Below are 17,534 nucleotides of genomic sequence, written 5' to 3' on the forward strand. Positions count from 1 at the left end.
TCGAGTTATTTGCGAGTGAATATGTTCATTTTTCAACAAAATAATCACATTTTTGGACGGTTTTTCGCAAATAACTCAAAAAGTAAGTATTTTGTCGAAAAAAACGTTCTTAGCAAAAATATAGCACATAAAAAAGTTAAAAAAATGGTGTACGCCTTAGGTTTCTGGAGCTCGTAGAACCAGAGTTATAGCCAATGGAAAATAGATTTATATTCACCAAATTTCAAATAGAATATTTCGACGTGAAATATCCAAAAAATTAAGCACTTCTTGGGGAGAACCCATTATAACTTTTTTAAACTGTTTAAAAAAGCTTTATTCCTGTTTTTACAAAAAGTTTCTAGCATTAAATTTAAGCAAGTTACGCTCAAAATAAAGTTGGTTCCTTTTGTTTTTGCAAAAAAAAATCGGGAAGACCACCCCCTAATTAGCAACTTAAATGAAATTAATCGTTACCGCTCCACAAATTATTTTACTTATGTTGTGTTTATATGATCTGTAAGTTTGATCGAGTCAAAGTGCTTATTTTTGAAAAAATTTGGTTTCAAAGTAAAATTTTTAAAAATTTAAATTTTGAAAAATATGTTTTTTCAAAATAACTTAAAAATTGTTAGAGATACCAAAAATCTCGGAAAACAAAAAAAGTCAGATTTGCTTTTCTGAATACCATGAATTTTTTTGTTTTTCTGTTAGACAAACATTGATTAAGATTTGGTGTTTCTAAATTTGCATACATTCGTGATCAGTGACTCGTTCAACCCTTTTTAACTGCAGCCCTTTCAATAATAAGGACTCTGAACCGATGAAACTTACAGATCATATAAACAATATATACACGAGTCAAGAAACTTGTGAAGTCGTAACGATTAAGTTCATTTAAGATACTAATTAGGGGGTGATTTTCTCGATTTTTTTACCAAAACCAAAAGGGACTAACTTTATTTTGAGCGTAACTTATTTAATTTTGATGTTAGAAATTTTTTTTTGTAAAACAAAAATGAAGCTTTTTGTAAACACTTTAAATAAGTTTAAATAAATTTTCCCCGAAATGTGCTTAATTTTTGGTTATTTCACGTTAAAGTATTCCATTTGGAATTTGACGAATATGAACCTATTTTTCATTAGCTATAACTCTGCTTTTACTAGGTGTAGAGACGTGATATATACACCTTTTTTTTTGAAATTTTTTACAGGCTATATTTTTGCTAAGAATGTTTTTTCGACAAAATACTTACTATTTGAGTTATTTACGAAAAACCGTCTAAAAGCGTGGTTATTTTGTTGAAAAAATGAACATATTCACAGTCAAATAACTCGAAAAGTATTGACTTAGTGAAAAAACCCTATAGAACAAAAGTTACTTAAAATTAGCCAGTTTATCGATTTCCTGACTTTCTTTGGGCGAATATTTTTTCACCCCCAAGAGGGGGTGAAAACCACCCCCAGGGCAAAAGCACATATCGACACAATATCACTTTTTTTCTTTGACTAGTTAGCTATGTGTATGCCAAATTTCATGTCAATCCAAGCGGTTCTTTAAAATTTAGAGGTTTTGCAATATTTTACCGTTAAAGAACGGACTAATATTTAGTTTGATTTTTAAGTGAATAGGGCGATACAAGTAATTTAATTACTTTGGTTTTTCCGGATTTTTTGTGAAACTCTTTATTATTTTTTTGTGAAACTCCGAAATTAAGTTATTTTAAAATAAAAAATTGTTTCCCATTTGGGTTTGTAGGTACCTACATTAGTTTCTCTTGCATTTGTGTCAGCGATATTTGTATCTGTGACACGTCCCTTTTCATAACAGAATCCCGGCAAATACCTCGCAAATTTTAAGCAAATCCAGCTCAAACGCCTTCGATAATTAATATTCTACGCGGTTTTCTTATATATAGGCAGATCTAATTCGTGCAATATGGAAAGTACATTAGACGAATTTATATGCCGTTCCATCTGATGCGTAACCTTTTTAGGGACTAAAGAAAACATTGAGCTGGAAAGGGTACATTTTAAAGTTCGTAACAACCTGAAGGAATCCATGCATATCACGGTTCGAATTACCCGTTTCAAGGGGTAAGTTCGTTTTATGTAGCGGTCGTAAAATGTTTTTTCTTCTGTATGCATATAAATTAGACGATTTTCTTTCCTATACGACTTGTAGGGAAATAAAAATGTCGGAAGGAATAATATACTTGTTTGAGGAGGTATCTTTATCTCATAAGACTTAAATAGAAAATATATGATTTTTAGATCAAAGCTTTATATATTCTATATACCTTATATGAAAAAAATTTTGTCGATTATTTCATTTATAGAAATTCTGAACAATAAAGCTACAGAAATAAAAATTACAGCGACTAATTCACTAGACTGTTTTTAACTGATAAAACGTCACAGCAACGCATTGTTTCCTACTGACAAAACTCCTTAGCGACGTGATTTCTCAGCGACAAAATTATGACAGATCCGTCACGAAAGTGTCTGGTAATAACAAATAAATAAAGATTATATTTCGTTGATATGGTGCATTAATTGTCTCGTGAAATAGTCTTGTCGAATATCATTCGAGAGAAAATTATTTACCGGCAAAATTTTCTCCTGGTTTCATTCAAGTTCGTTGCCTTTTGGTAATTTTCGCTTATGAAATTTTGACAAAATCACTCGACTGACGCCTCGTGATTTAAGTCAAAATTTAATTCGCGAAAATTGCCAGGCAACAAACTTTCATACTAGTCGAAAATATTGCCGGCAAAATTTTGTCTCTTGTGATATTATATACGATTATTTCATTCATAGAGATTCTGACCAATAGAAAGTTACAGAAATAAAAATTAAATTAATTAATTAAATTAATTTTTGATAATATCCCGTCGCCAAGTATTACGTCAGATGTCCTTCGTTGCTACGGAAAAATGAACATTCAGTGATATTAGTGATTATTTCATTCATAGGAGATTCTGACCAATAGAAAGCTACAGAAATAAAATTAAACTGATTATTTTTTTAATGATTTTAACTTCCAATCGTATAGTAAGATATTTGATCACGTGTTTAATTCTGTCCAATCAGATTAAAATTATACTGAGAATTATCTACTGTAGAAAATTACCGATAGAATTTTTTTAAATAGATTTTTGAAGATATTCTTCTTTAGCGGCGAATCGATTGAGGGTAAAATTTGATTGATCCGCGCGCATGCGCACACCGACAGTATGGTATTAGTTGTTATATGGGCTCTGATTGGGTGTTGAAATTTTGAAATGATCTGTCAATAATTGTTCAATATGGAGGTTATCGGTAAACAAAAATATTGTATAATATTAGTTTTTATTGATGTGTGGACAGAAATAAAATCAAATTTATAATTTTAGTGACTTTTTAAATAGTTTTGAAAAGCCGCAGGTACGTAATTCTAAATGTTTCAGTTGGAAATACCTAATAGTTTCAATACCTATCTATTTGGAACATGTAAACAAAATAATGTAGTTACCTATTAGTAGTTGTTTTGAAGCTATTTCCTTGTGGCATTTTTATGATTAATTATTTATATGGGAAATAAGCCACAATTAAAATGAAAAAAATAATTTTATTAACGTTTCGACGCCCATATCGGGTGCCGTTGTCAAAATACATACAAAATGTATTTTGACAACGGCACCCGATATGGGCGTCGAAACGTTAATAAAATTATTTTTTTCATTTTAATTGTGGCTTATTTCCCATATAAATAATTAACCTATTAGTAGGAAATGCTTTAATTTACATAATCTGATTACGAACAAACTTTCTACAAATCTTCATCTCATATATCGTTTTCTTACTCTATATTTTGTTGTATTTTATTTCGACAAAAATCAAACTAATAATTTTATTAAATTCATATAAATTTATGGTGTAAGTAAACGTTTAGTTTGTGTATATTCCCACATGACGTATACGAGAGTTTGGTGCAGTTTGAAATGGCGTCAACTTTCGTACGGCGCGGTAGACGTGAAGTGGGTTCAAGCCCCAAGCAAGTTATTATTTTTTATTTTTTTTTTATAGATTTTATGATTGTAAGTATATTATTATATAATTTTTGAAGATATTCTTCTTTTTTGAAAGTGGTAGATAAGAAAGTTAGTTTGATTTTTAAATAAAATAAGTAAAAATAACCTTTTAAGTATATTTACTTCGTTTAAATTACCTATTATATAATAGAAGAATATCTTCTTACGTGCGTACAAAGTACACACACATTCTTTTTTTTTTCTGTTAAATGGCAACCAGTTTCCTAGTTTTGACAACTGTCACATTTAAGAAAATATCCATAATATACGTATTAAAAAATAATCTTACGAATATCACACGACAGTAAGAATAAATAAGAAAATAATGCTTCATTTTTACTCAAATTTGTTGGCATTGGGCAATAGCCACTGGAGCCCTGCGGGCTCTCGTGTCTATTGCCAGACAACAAATTTTCGAAAAACTGTCGCATTATTTTCAAATTATTCTCACTCTCTTGTGATATTATACCCGATAATTTTTGATAATTTCCCGTCGTCAAATATATTACGTCAGATACCCTTCGTTGCTATGAAAAAATACATTCAGTGACATTAATGACAATTAATGTTTTAAAAATTATAAAAGTGATGACTTGCAGCCGTCAAATATTTATAACAACTGTGTGTTTAATTGTACTAATTTGTACTTACATAAATAAATTACAATAAAATTTTGGTTTTGAACAGTTTGATTCATGAAATAATCGCAACAAATTGCACTCGATCTCCAAAATTAATATAGAATTTTAGAGCTCTTGTGCAATTACTACTGACAATTCTCATGTTTTTTAACTTGTCAAAGAGAACACCAGAAACAGTGGCGTAGCTGACAGGCCAGCGGGGCCCGCAAGGCGCTCTTAAAGCCTTTTTAAAGCCCTTAAAGCCTTCAAGCTTAATACTTCTACTTTTTTTAAAGGAGATCAAAATATATTTCCCTAATAAGCATCAAAACAGGGAATTTTGAAGGAAGTAATGAAGCACCTAATTGACGTAGATATACTCTTTCCGGGTGCAAGGTGCAATTTAGCGTTTAGTGGATATTGGACATATTTGGAGTTTAGGTGAAAGTGAATCCCAAAAAGGTAATTTTTTTGTCGGTGGTTCTTTTACTAGCTAAATGTCATCCTGTTTTAGCTAAACTAATCGATAAAAACAATAACTTAAAACAAATTACTTGAGCCCCCAAATACAAAACGAAATTATAAATTTGCTGGCTCAAGAAACTGATACGATACCACTCAAACTTGATACCACTCAAGATATTTCAAAACATGATCAGCTTATGGTAAGGGAGCCCAAGCGGGGATTTTTGCAGTTACTCGAGCGCGTCAGAATATGACATGGGGAGAAACCTTGTTGCCTGTGAATGTACAACTTCCATATATTAGATCTTGATACAGGGGAGTTTGTTAAGGGGGGCCCGAAAAAAATTCTATCCTTAGAAAAACTCTAAATCGTCAGATTAAGATAAGGTGAGTACATGCAGAACAGTGTATATTTCAAAAATCTGACGGTTTGAGCGGGGCGTAAGGAAATGGGTGAGCCACAAATTTTCACAATAAAAAAGCGAATATTTAGAGAAATAAACGTCAGATCGACAACTAAAAAATACGTTTTCAATATTTTTTAAAAATCTATCGAATGATACCAAACTCGACCCGACACAGAGAGAGGTGGGGGGTAAACTACACATCGAAAAACTGCAAAATATACGTATTCAATATTTTTGAAGAATCTATCGAATGACGCCAAACATGCCCCCCACGGAGGTGTGATGAGGAGTTACTTTAACATATTAAATGGCAGCCTCCATTTTTTATAGCAGATTTTGGATTCCTTACGTAAAAATAAGTAACTCTTATTCAAGACATTCAATGGGAAAAAACGATTGTTGCAAATGGAAAATTAAATTAAAAAATGAAAAGTCCCCACTTAAATGCAAAACTTTACTTATTTTATTTTTTTTTTAATTTAGGACCTAATCTTCACAACTCAATAAGTCCCCATAACGCTCGAGTAACTGCAAATTTAGCATACTTTCCTCCCCTACTATTAGTTTTATTTTCAGGTACGTAAAAATAACTTTCCGGATGCCGGTGGTCCAATTAACTTTCGGTCTCCCTCGCTTCCGATGTTCAGGAGGTTGCCATTCCAGACATTGTTTTGGAAGTCTCTCGTCATTTATTCTGTTCACGTGTCCATACCAGATCAGTTGTCTTCTCTCTATATCTTTCATTTCTATTCCCATTCGATTTTTAATTTCTTCATTTCTGATATGTTCTCTTCTGGATATACGAATGGCCTTCTGATTGCATCCATTTCCACTATATCAATTTTGTTTTTGTTTTTTTCTGTAATCCTCCAAGTTTCTGCATCATATAATAAACTGCTCTTAATCATATTCTCGTAAATATTAAATTTTCTCTTTTTCGATATTTGAATACTTCAAAGAATATTATTGAGACATCGGATTGCTTTTTTGCTTGTATAATTCTGGAAGTAATTTCTTTGTCATCAGTTCCAGTTTTATCATCTGTTACTCCTAGATATTTATGATCTTGGCAGGCTTTAATTTTTTTATTATTTTCCATAGTAAGATGAATATCGTTCTCGTCTGAACCAACATATAATACTTGGTTTTATCTATATTGACGTCCAATCCCCATCTTGAATATTCCTCGACCAACTTACGCATAATGTATTCTATGTCTTCCCTGTCGTCTGCTATTACGACCTGGTAGTCCGCGAACTGGTGCGTGTAGAGGGACGTATTGTTTAGCTCCATACCCATTTCATTTACTTTCCTCTTCCAACCTTTAAGTGCTGCTGCAACGTAGATTTTAAACAGGGTCAGAGATACGCAACATTCTTGTCTAAGCCCCTTAGTTACTGGAAAGCTGTTAGTAAGTGAGTTTCCTATCTTTACTCGTGAACGTGATCCTGCATATAGATTTTTTAATGCATTGGTGAGAGTTTAGCTTACTGATGAAGAATGTAGAACTTCCCACCATAAGGGTATGTTATATCATAAGTTTTTTGTCAGCGAACAACGAATGTCAGGTGCACTTCTTTGCTTCTGGCTGTTTTTTTCTCTATAATTTGTTTTAAACTAAATGCGTTGTCTGTACCTGAGCGGTCAGCTCTAAAGCCCCCTTGTTGTTCTTCTTCATACTGGCTATATTCGGACTCTATCAGTTCTCTTAGTATTCTACCATACAGTCTACTGAGTGTGCTGGTTACCGAAATTCCCCTGTAATTTTCGCAGTTTCGCTTATATCCTTGAATACCTACACTAGAGAAAATACAAACAGTTTAGTTGGATAGCCTCCTTTTTGATGAAATTCCCATAAAAATGCTCTGAAAGCGAAAGTGCCTACTTGAGCAAGATTTAATAAATAACTGTGCTCGATATAAGTATACTCCTTCTAATATACTTACTGTTGCACGTCATCCGCGTCATAGCCCGTGACGTCACATGATACCAACACGAAATATTTAGGCGGTAGGTGTGTTCTTTTTAGAATCATTTTGCCGAGTACACTGGCATTACAGCCACTAGACATATTTTATTATGTACGCGTAGAAATAATATTTAAAGATTTCTATTAATGTTAACTTAAAGAAATACACAATAATATTTTTAATTTAATTTGTATAAACGGATTATAAAGCATTTTTATGAAGCACATTTGTTCGGAACACACTGTAACTGTATTCGAACGAAGGTGATATTTTGGCATAAATTGGTAACATTTATTTGACAGTTGCGGTGATGACACTTCATATTTGTTTTTATTCTTTACTATAAGTACCTATTTGTTTCTTTATATTTACTGTTTTTATTATGTACTTTAACGTAAGCTTATAACTTAATTCTTGTTTTCTATTTCTAAAATCTTTATTTATTTACATTGAATATTAATTTGTTTTGCTGTATAATCCACTACCGCAAAAATTATGTGATGTATTTGTTTTAAAATGAATTCAAGAATTTTTTGTAATTGGGCAACAATGTCAACTTAGATCTCTAACGTAAATAATGACTTGCAACGGTAAGTAAACTAGACGGACTGTATCTCGACTCTATTCTCTAGCTCTTTTAAAGCTGTTTCTATTTCGAGTACCTACCTGTAAATATGATAGTACCTCGGATCACACGTTTATTAGTTTTCTTTCAGATTTTGATAAATAATTGTTTTTCCAATTGAGCTGCATAGTTTTTTGTAATCTATATTAAGAGGAATTGTGTAACGTTGGTGCACTTCTTTTTAAATGCAATGTTCATTGAAATAAAGTGTTCAACAAACCTTGAATGATGTTGAACGAAACTTTGTATATCTACTGATAATAGTTATTTATGCATCAAGTTAGTAAAGTGACTCTTTATCGAACGAGTCTGATTATCAGACAAACAGACGAGTTCGATAAAGAGTCTTTACTGACGTGGTGCATACAAAATTTTATCGCCGCCAATCATAAAAAACATTAAGACTTACTTAATTACATACTAATGAAAAAAGAGTGTGTATTTGGTACGCACGTAAGACGTTATACTTCTATTATTTTGATTTCAACGAAATAAATATATTTTAAACAGTTAATCGTATTTTTATTTAAATATTAAACCAATTTTAACACCAAAAATAAAATACCGTTAATAGTTACGTTATGTTTATGAAGTGTTGCTTCGTTCCCGCAGCGCAGTTGCTTTTCCCTTGATGAATAGCAGAAAATCTAAATAAATATATTTGCTAACAAATTATCATTAATACCTGTCACCGTCCTATATACATATAATCGAATTAACAAAAACACCATTTCTTAATATACAATTTGTATTTGCATTAATACAAAACTTTAATTAATTAAATTAAGAATTTTATTAATTTTAGACGAAATAAAAATTTCGTATGACAGTAATGACGATGACAGTGACAGAAAGCTTTTGCATGATGGCCGATTTCGATGATTAATCGATAGTTGTTATCAATATTAAATAAGTACCTAATTACTAAATCTGTAAAGTTTTGATTTATGTTTTATGAATATAATTGCAAAATACTACAGAAGTTCACTTTCTGACATAAATTTAATTAATAACAACGTAAATTTTGTAGAATATTTTTAATAATTAAAGTAAATAAATTTTAAGTTCACTCAAATAAATAATCGATTACTGCCATCGACCACTTACATTCAATCTCAGTTTATTTTGATTAATCACGGCAGGTAAAGTAAAATTCTTCTTTCAGTACAATAAATTGTTACTGTACTGCCGCAAATGGCGTCAAATGAGTACAATAATGAATGACTTTAGTGACGGTTGGCGATAATAATTATTTATATACCAAGTCAGTAAAGTGACTCTTTATCGAAAGAGTCTGATATTACGAGAAGAGCCAGCGTAGCGAGCGAGGCGAGTCACAGACGAGTTCGATAAGGAGTCTTTACTGACGTGGTGCATACAAAATTTTATCTCCAACATATATTTTTTAAATTTAATGTCGTTCGAACCACTGGGGTTATAGACGACAACATTGGAAAATACATATTGAAAATAAAAAGAGATTGTAATATTAAGTAAATACATATGTACTAACAAAAAGTATACCTGAAAAATTTGTGATACAATTAAATGTCTTTTATTCCTATTTACATTAAAAACTGTATGTTATTGTTGATATTTGTATTGTCTCTATTAAGAAGCTCAGATGTGTCCCTAGGAAGGTTGAGTTTACTTCTCGAATGCTGGTATATTTGACAATCGGTTAAGATATGGTTTATTGATATAAAATAATATTTGCCATTATAATTTGATACTTATTGGTTTTAACACTTACTTGCAATTTACAATTTAAGAACTTTTTAAATTTTAGACGTCATAATAATTTTATGACAGTGATGACAGATAACTTGCAAGATGGCCGCTTTCTATTTTTAATCGATAGTTATCAATATTGAATAATTAATAAATCGGTAAAATTTTAATTTATTTTATATGAATATAATTACAAAATACTACAGAATTTCACTTTTTGACATAAATTTAATTAATAATATCGCAAATTGCGTACAATATTTTTAATAATTAAAGTAAATAAATTGTAAGTCCACAAAATACTCGCCATTCGATTACTGCCATCGACCACTTACATTCAATCTCGGTTAATTTGATTAATCGCGGCAGGTAAAGTAAAATGCTTCTTTCAGTACAATAAAGTGTTACTTTACTGCCGCAAATGAGTACAATAATGAATGACTTTAGTGACGATAAAATATTTTTATTTGTATGTATTTTTTATCTTTTAGACGAAAGAAACGGCTTTCGAAGGAGGACATCGAAATATAGCGGCTATATGGAGTCCCCTGATTAAAAAACCACAACGCGTTTCCAACCGTTTAATGCATATATCTGACTGGCTACCAACATTCTACTCGATAGCAGGTTTGTATACAAATTTCACTACAGAATTCTTAGAAATCAGCTTCGCAATAGCTGCGTACTCGAAAAATACACCAAATAGCGTGTCGATATACCCCCGGCTGTAGGTGAAAAATAGGTCGATTTCAGAATATAATTCAGGAATTTTTAAACCTACCAGGTGTTGTAAAGGACGATGCCAGGAATAACTTCTACTAAAATGTAACCAAAAATATTGTGCGCTTTTTTTTATTGTGATTTTCATTTGTTAAATTTGCAATTTTTAATGATTTTTAATTTTGCAGCTTAGGATATTGATTTTAGAGAAAAACTTCAAACTTTCAAACCCAAAAATTATCTCGGCTTCAGTTGGTCGTAGAAATTTTTTATTTTTTTATAAATCTTCGTTTCATCTTCAGCAACAATAATATGTAAGTTAAAAACTCATAGAATGTACAGAGCCGCTTCAGCTCTAAATGTTTATAACGAAATATGCCCCCTTATTTTCAAACCCAAAAATTAGAGGTTTAAAAATGTTTTACGCATTTATTTACACCAGAATATGAAAATATAACTCTTTAGAAGGAGATTGGATGTTTTACCAACTCTCTACGATTTTTTTTTTCAAAAAGTTATAGCCTTCGACATTTGACCTCTTGGGATAAGCAATTTATAATATCTAAGCAACAAATTCGTTAATCTGGCTTTACAATTTTTTTTATGTTTGAAATTAAAAGATCTTCATTTTAAAGCTTTAAAAAATAAAAAATAAATATTTGTACAATAAATAATGCAATTGTAAAAAACGGCCATTTTGGACATTTCGCAGGCTGTTTTGCAATAACTAATTAACGAAATTAAACTAACCATAGCTTAAATTGTAGGTTTTTTAATTTACTACAACTTTCTATTAAAAAGATTTTCTCTAAAATCAGTATCCTAAGCTGCAAAATTAAAAATCATTAAAAATTGCAAATTTACAAATGAAAATCGCAATAAAAAAAAGCGCAAAATATTTTTGGTTACATTTTAGTAGAAGTTATTCCTGGCATCGTCTTTTACAACACCTGATAGGTTTCAAAAATTCCTGAATTATATCACGTTTTTTCACCCACACCCTGGGGTAATATACAGTGTGTCAATTTTAAAACTTACAATGGACTATATCTGACGAACAAAAGCTGATATCGAAAAATGCTTGAAACTGTTTCTAGGATAGTAAGGGGGAACTAAAATGACATGAAAGAGAACTCACCCCCATCAACCCCCTAGGCCCCACCCACTACAACCAAAAAAGTTTAAATAGCAAACCCCTACTTGTGATAAATCATTGAAAAGCCTATAAAAAATGCTATCCCATGATATAAATAATAATTATACAATAATTGTGAAACTTTGGCTTAAAGGGAAAATTTAATGAGGTTTTTGTTGAACTACAAATTTGTTAAAAATGTCAATTAAGTAAATGTTCAAAGTGGGTTCCATTGTTCTGTAAACTATAATACAGCCTATTTTCAAATTCTGCACGAACTTTGGCAAATGTTCTAGTAATAGCGCGACATGCTTGCGTAATTTTTTCTCGCAATTCTTTAAGTGACGCAGGTTGAGTTTTATAAACAACTGACTTGAGGTAACCCAAAAAAACCTTGAGGTAACCTTGAGGTTAACAAAAAAAAGTACCGACGGACACTTATCATTCAAAATAATAGTCCGGAAGATAGCATTACAAATTTTAAAGTCATAGTAAGACGGCTGATATTAACACCCAGTATAATTATTATTTATACCATTGCATAGCATTTTTTATAGGCTTTTCAATGCTGTATCACAAGTAGGGGTTTGCAATTTAAACTGTTTTGGTTGTGGTGGGTGGAGCCTAGGGGGTTGATGGGGGTGAGTTCTCTTTCATGTCGTTTTAGTTCCCCCTTACTATCCTAGAAACTGCTTCAAGCATTTTTCGATATCAGCTTTTGTTCGTGAGATATAGCCCATTGTAAGTTTTAAAATTGACACACTGTAGATAATACTATAAGCAGCAAGCAAAAGTACGTGTTAACGAAGAGCTGACAGAGGAAATTGAAATTAGATGTGGGGTGAGACAGGGGTGCGTATTGTCGCCAGTTCTTTTTAATGCCTACTCGGGAGATATCCTAAAAAGAGCTTTTGAGGGTGAAACAGCTGGAATAAAGGTGAACGGAGTTTTCACTAACAACATTAGATATGCGTAAGAATCAGCTCACTGGAGGATGTCGCTAAACTACTTACTTAGTATATAATGTATTATTATTATTCTCTATTTAATGGCTTTTGAAATTAACAGATAGAATCATGATGTTTGTTATTTTTATCTTTTACGAGCATACAATGTTAAGGATTATATTTGCAGCATTTGACCAATTGAGTTGTTCCCGTTACTAGATTTTTATCTAGGTGGAACAAAAACTACAAGAACTACAATTTTTTGTTTAAGTTAGATATCGTTTGTTTTGGTATTGTTTTAATTTCGAACTCGAGCATTCAAATTGTTTAAAATAAAACAAAATGTTTAAAGTAGGTTGCTGTAATGCAAGACATTAGTACCTTCATTGCAAAATATTAAACAAATAGTTTCGGATAATTCTTTAGATATTCTTTTAATATGTGAAACATGGTTGAAATATAGTATTGTTGATGACCAATTAAATTTTAATAATTATAAATTATACCGGGCGGATAGAAATTGCAGAGGTAAAGGAATATGTATATATGTTGGAGATGGATTGCGTTGTGAACCACTTATAAGTAGGCAGGATTATATCTGGGAACAGTTATGGATTAAAATTACGGTTCATAAAAAAACATTTGGAATAGGTGTAATATATAGACCTCATGAAAAAAATTTAAATTCTTTTCTGGATGAGTTTGAAAATAGTCTAATTGATATTGGACCAACTGTAGATGAAATAATTTGTATGGGTGATTTTAATTTAGACTTGTTTGACTATGACAATAGTAGTGTTAAGAATTTTTATTCAATTTTAGAATCACTGAATTATTGTCAATTGATAGACGTTCCTACTAGAGTCACTGCTACATCTGCAACACTTCTAGATTATGTAATAGTACAAAAAGGAGCTGCAGTGGAGGGGGGTGTCATACATCATAACATCTCAGATCACTCTATTGTTTATTGTAAGGTAAATGTAGGTGGTACATCGCAACAATCTAAAATGTATACATATAGAAGCTTTAAAAATTTTAATCAAGAATCCTTTCAAGCTGATTTGTTTAATACTTCATTTTTCAGAATATATGACCAGGAAAATATTGATGCAAAAATATCGTACTTAGTTAATTGCTTAAATAATTTATTTGATAGACATATTCCCATAGTTACCTCTAGAGTCACTAAAGCCAGAGCACCATGGATGACATATGTCATCAAAATTATGATGAACGAGAGGGACAAAGCTTTAAGCAAATTTAAAAGGACTAGATTACAGATACATTTAGATTTTTATAGACAAATGCGTAACTTTACTAATCGGGCTATTGAGAGAGAAAAAAAGGCATACTTTATACATCAATTCAATAATAATTCATCAAAAGAAATGTGGAAGACACTAAAGTTGAATAAATTTCTTCCCGATAAAAATAAAAATATTCCAGAGGATTTAAAAAAGCCTAACGATCTAAATAATTTTTTTATAAAATCTGTTCCTAATAAAAAACCACCCCAACATCTTTTAAATTTTTATAATAATAATAGATTACTCAATGAAAACTTTAAATTTAAGGAAATTAATGACTTGTTTGTTTTTAAGACCATATCAGATATAAAAACGAATGCGAGAGGGTGTGATGGTATAAATATTAAACTAATTAAACTTTGTTGTCCTCATATCGTACCTTACATTACACATATTATAAATTATTGTTTAACAGAGAATGTCTGTCCGGCGATGTGGAAGAGGGCAGTTGTGAGGGTATTGCCGAAGAAACAAAATCCAAAAGAAATGAAAGACTTGCGAGGTATCAGTATTTTACCTACTTTATCCAAAGTATTGGAAAGAGCTATGGAAATTCAAATAAAGGAATATATACAAAAATTTTCTCTTTTACCTGATGTTCAATCTGGATTTCGCAAAGGCTTTAGTTGCACAACTGCACTTTTGCATATTGTCGATGACATACTTACGGCTATAGATGACAGAAAATGTACTGTATTGATTTTATTAGATTTTAGCAGAGCTTTTGACACTATTAACCATGAATTAATGATAAGTATTTTAAAGTATTTAGGATTTTCCTATGATGCGTTGTTACTTATAATAAGCTATTTGGAAGGGCGACAACAGCATGTTAATATAGAAGGTCAAAATTCAAACTCTTTGAATATTAATTCAGGAGTTCCACAAGGCTCAATATTGGGTCCTTTATTATTTTCTCTATATACTTCTAATCTTCTCTCTAAGCTTCAGTCATGCCAAGCTCATTTATATGCTGATGACACTCAGCTCTACTACAGTTTCCCAATCGAAAATTTAAAAAACGCTAATGATCTGATTAATGCCGATTTAAAAAGATTTGTAGAAGCTGCTTTAAACCATTGCCTATGCATCAATTCCAGTAAATCAAACATATTAATATTTGGGCCAAAAAATCAAAGGGAATTAGTTTTACCATCAATCCAAATCCAAATTCAGGATTCAATTCTTGATGTTGTTGATGTGGCAAAGAATTTGGGTGTATTAATGGATTCAGAGTTAAGATTCGAAAAACATATAAATAAATTGATACAGCGTGCCTACGCTTCAATTAAGATTATATACGGTAATCGACATTTTCTACCATTTAATGTTAAGAAAATTTTGTGTGAATCTCTTGTACTTTCAAATTTTAATTATGCTGACGCTCTTTACGGTCCTAATTTAGCCACTCACTACAAGAATAAAATTCAAAAAGTTCAAAATTCCTGTCTAAGACTCATATTTGGCATTCGCAGAAGACAAAGAGTTTCACATAAAATTAAGGAAATTGAGTGGCTGAATATGGAAAATAGAAGGGTACATCATACAGTCTGTCTTTATCATAAAATAATTCTAACAAAAAAACCGTCTTATCTTCATCGTAAAATCACGTATCGAACGGACATACACAACTTAAATATTAGATATAAAGGTTTGCTGGCAATACCGAAATTTAAAACAGAGATATTTAGAAGGTCTTTTAGGTATCAGGTATGTCATTTGTATAATTCATTACCATCAACAATAAAAGTATTAAACATTGGGCAGTTTAAATCCAAATCTAGAGACTATTTGTTTATTTCTCAATCATAATTTTGGTTCTGGACGAACATAATGCTCGAGCTCGAATAAATTGGTAAATGAAACGAAATTATTGTTGTTTTTATAATGGCACTATATAGATAAGTTTTTTTTCTTTTTCGGGTTAAGTGGAAGAACATTTTCTGTAAATGGCGACATTTCAGAAAATGAACTTCGCCCTTTATTTCTGAAAATAATATATTATGTTTTATATAAAAATGTACATTTCTATATTGAAGAAATAATAAAGACGATATTATTATTATTATTATTATTAAACTGTATTCTTAGACGAAAATATGGAAGATCTTCAGAGACTAGTGAACAGAATAGCGATATATAGCCAAGAATACGGTCTAACAATGAAAATCAAGAAGACAAAATTTATGAGAATATCTAAAACGCAAAGAAATAACGCCAAACTCCTCATAATCGGAACCAATGTCGAACGAGTAGACCAATTATTATTAGCCTAATTATTAGCCCAGTCGGGATACCATTTGACCTTGCATTAGGAGCTGCCCCAAATTTTATTTTTCTAATCTTTAGGGGGGGGGTCAATAGTAGTATAAATTTAAAATCTCGACTGAATTTGACCGTTGCGTTAGCCGCCATCTTGATTTTAAACGAGAACCGTTTTTGCTCAAAGTCTCCGTCATTTTCAACTTTTCGAAAAATATACAAACTGAAATTGTTGAAAATGCGATTTTCTATAATTTCGTTTATTATAATTTTTTTCGTGCGGTCCATATTTTCCGAGTTATGGGGAAAAAACAGTGACAGTTAAAGCATAATTATTGATTTATTGAATTATCTCGTTTATTATTACTTTTACAACAAATTTTAATCTATACAAAAATGAAGGGAATTAATTTTGTACAATTTTGATCTGTTTCATTTTTTTGATAAAATCAATACTTAAGGTAGTACGTATGCGGTAAAGGCGCGAGCGTAAGACCTGATTGATTTTAAAGCAATTGTTTTTGTTCAATATCTTCCCCATTTTCAACTTTTCGTCAAAAAGTGTGAGGACTGAAATTGTTGCAATTACGATTTACTACAATTTTTCGAGAGAACCATTGGCGGGTCTAAGAGGGGGGAATGGGAAAATTCCCCCAACGGGGTCCAAAATTTAAAAAAAAAATGTTGAAATATTAAAATATGTTAGCTGACATGAAACTTAATTATCGACAGACAAATTTAACCAATAAAACCCGCTAGTTAAAAAAAGTTAGTGAACTTAATGCATATAAGTTATTATTTATGTCTTTTATGCAGTTAGTTTGGTTGGTGTTTCATTGGAAGTTTCAAAAATTGTATAAAATATAATTCTCTTTATTTTTGTTTATGAACAATTATGTCGTAAATTTAATAATAAATGAGACAATTCAATAATTATGCTTCCCCTCCTTTTCCACTATTTTCCTCCGTAACTCGGAGAATATTGATCGCATAAAAAATTGTGGAAAAGAAATTGTAGGAAATTGCGTTTCCAACAATTTTAGTTCGTACCGTTTTTGTCGAAAAGTTGAAAATGGCGGAGATATTAAGCAACAACGGTTCCCCTTTAAAATCAATATGGCGGCTAATTCAACTGCGGAATTCAGTCGAGATTTTAAATTTACACTACTATTGATCTCCCCTAAAGGATAGAATTATAAAATTTGTGGCAGCTCGGAAAAAAGATTCAATTCAGTAATTATGCTCCCCCCACCACTTTTTACTATTTTCCCACTTAACTCGGAAAATATC

At 31.1% G+C, this 17,534-nt stretch overlaps 1 protein-coding gene across 1 annotated transcript in view; it reads left to right on the forward strand.

Moving 5' to 3' along the window:
- Positions 1–17,534, forward strand: part of LOC114325917 (arylsulfatase B-like) — a 100,113-nt gene that overhangs the window by 66,823 nt on the left and 15,756 nt on the right. Inside the window, exon 6 of the mRNA XM_028274068.2 lies at positions 10,362–10,497. Coding sequence (XP_028129869.1) covers positions 10,362–10,497 — 136 coding nt within the window. The remainder of the gene's footprint in view (positions 1–10,361; positions 10,498–17,534) is intronic.

This window comes from Diabrotica virgifera, chromosome 4 (assembly GCF_917563875.1).
Source record: "Diabrotica virgifera virgifera chromosome 4, PGI_DIABVI_V3a".
Classification (NCBI taxonomy): Eukaryota; Metazoa; Arthropoda; class Insecta; order Coleoptera; family Chrysomelidae; genus Diabrotica; species Diabrotica virgifera.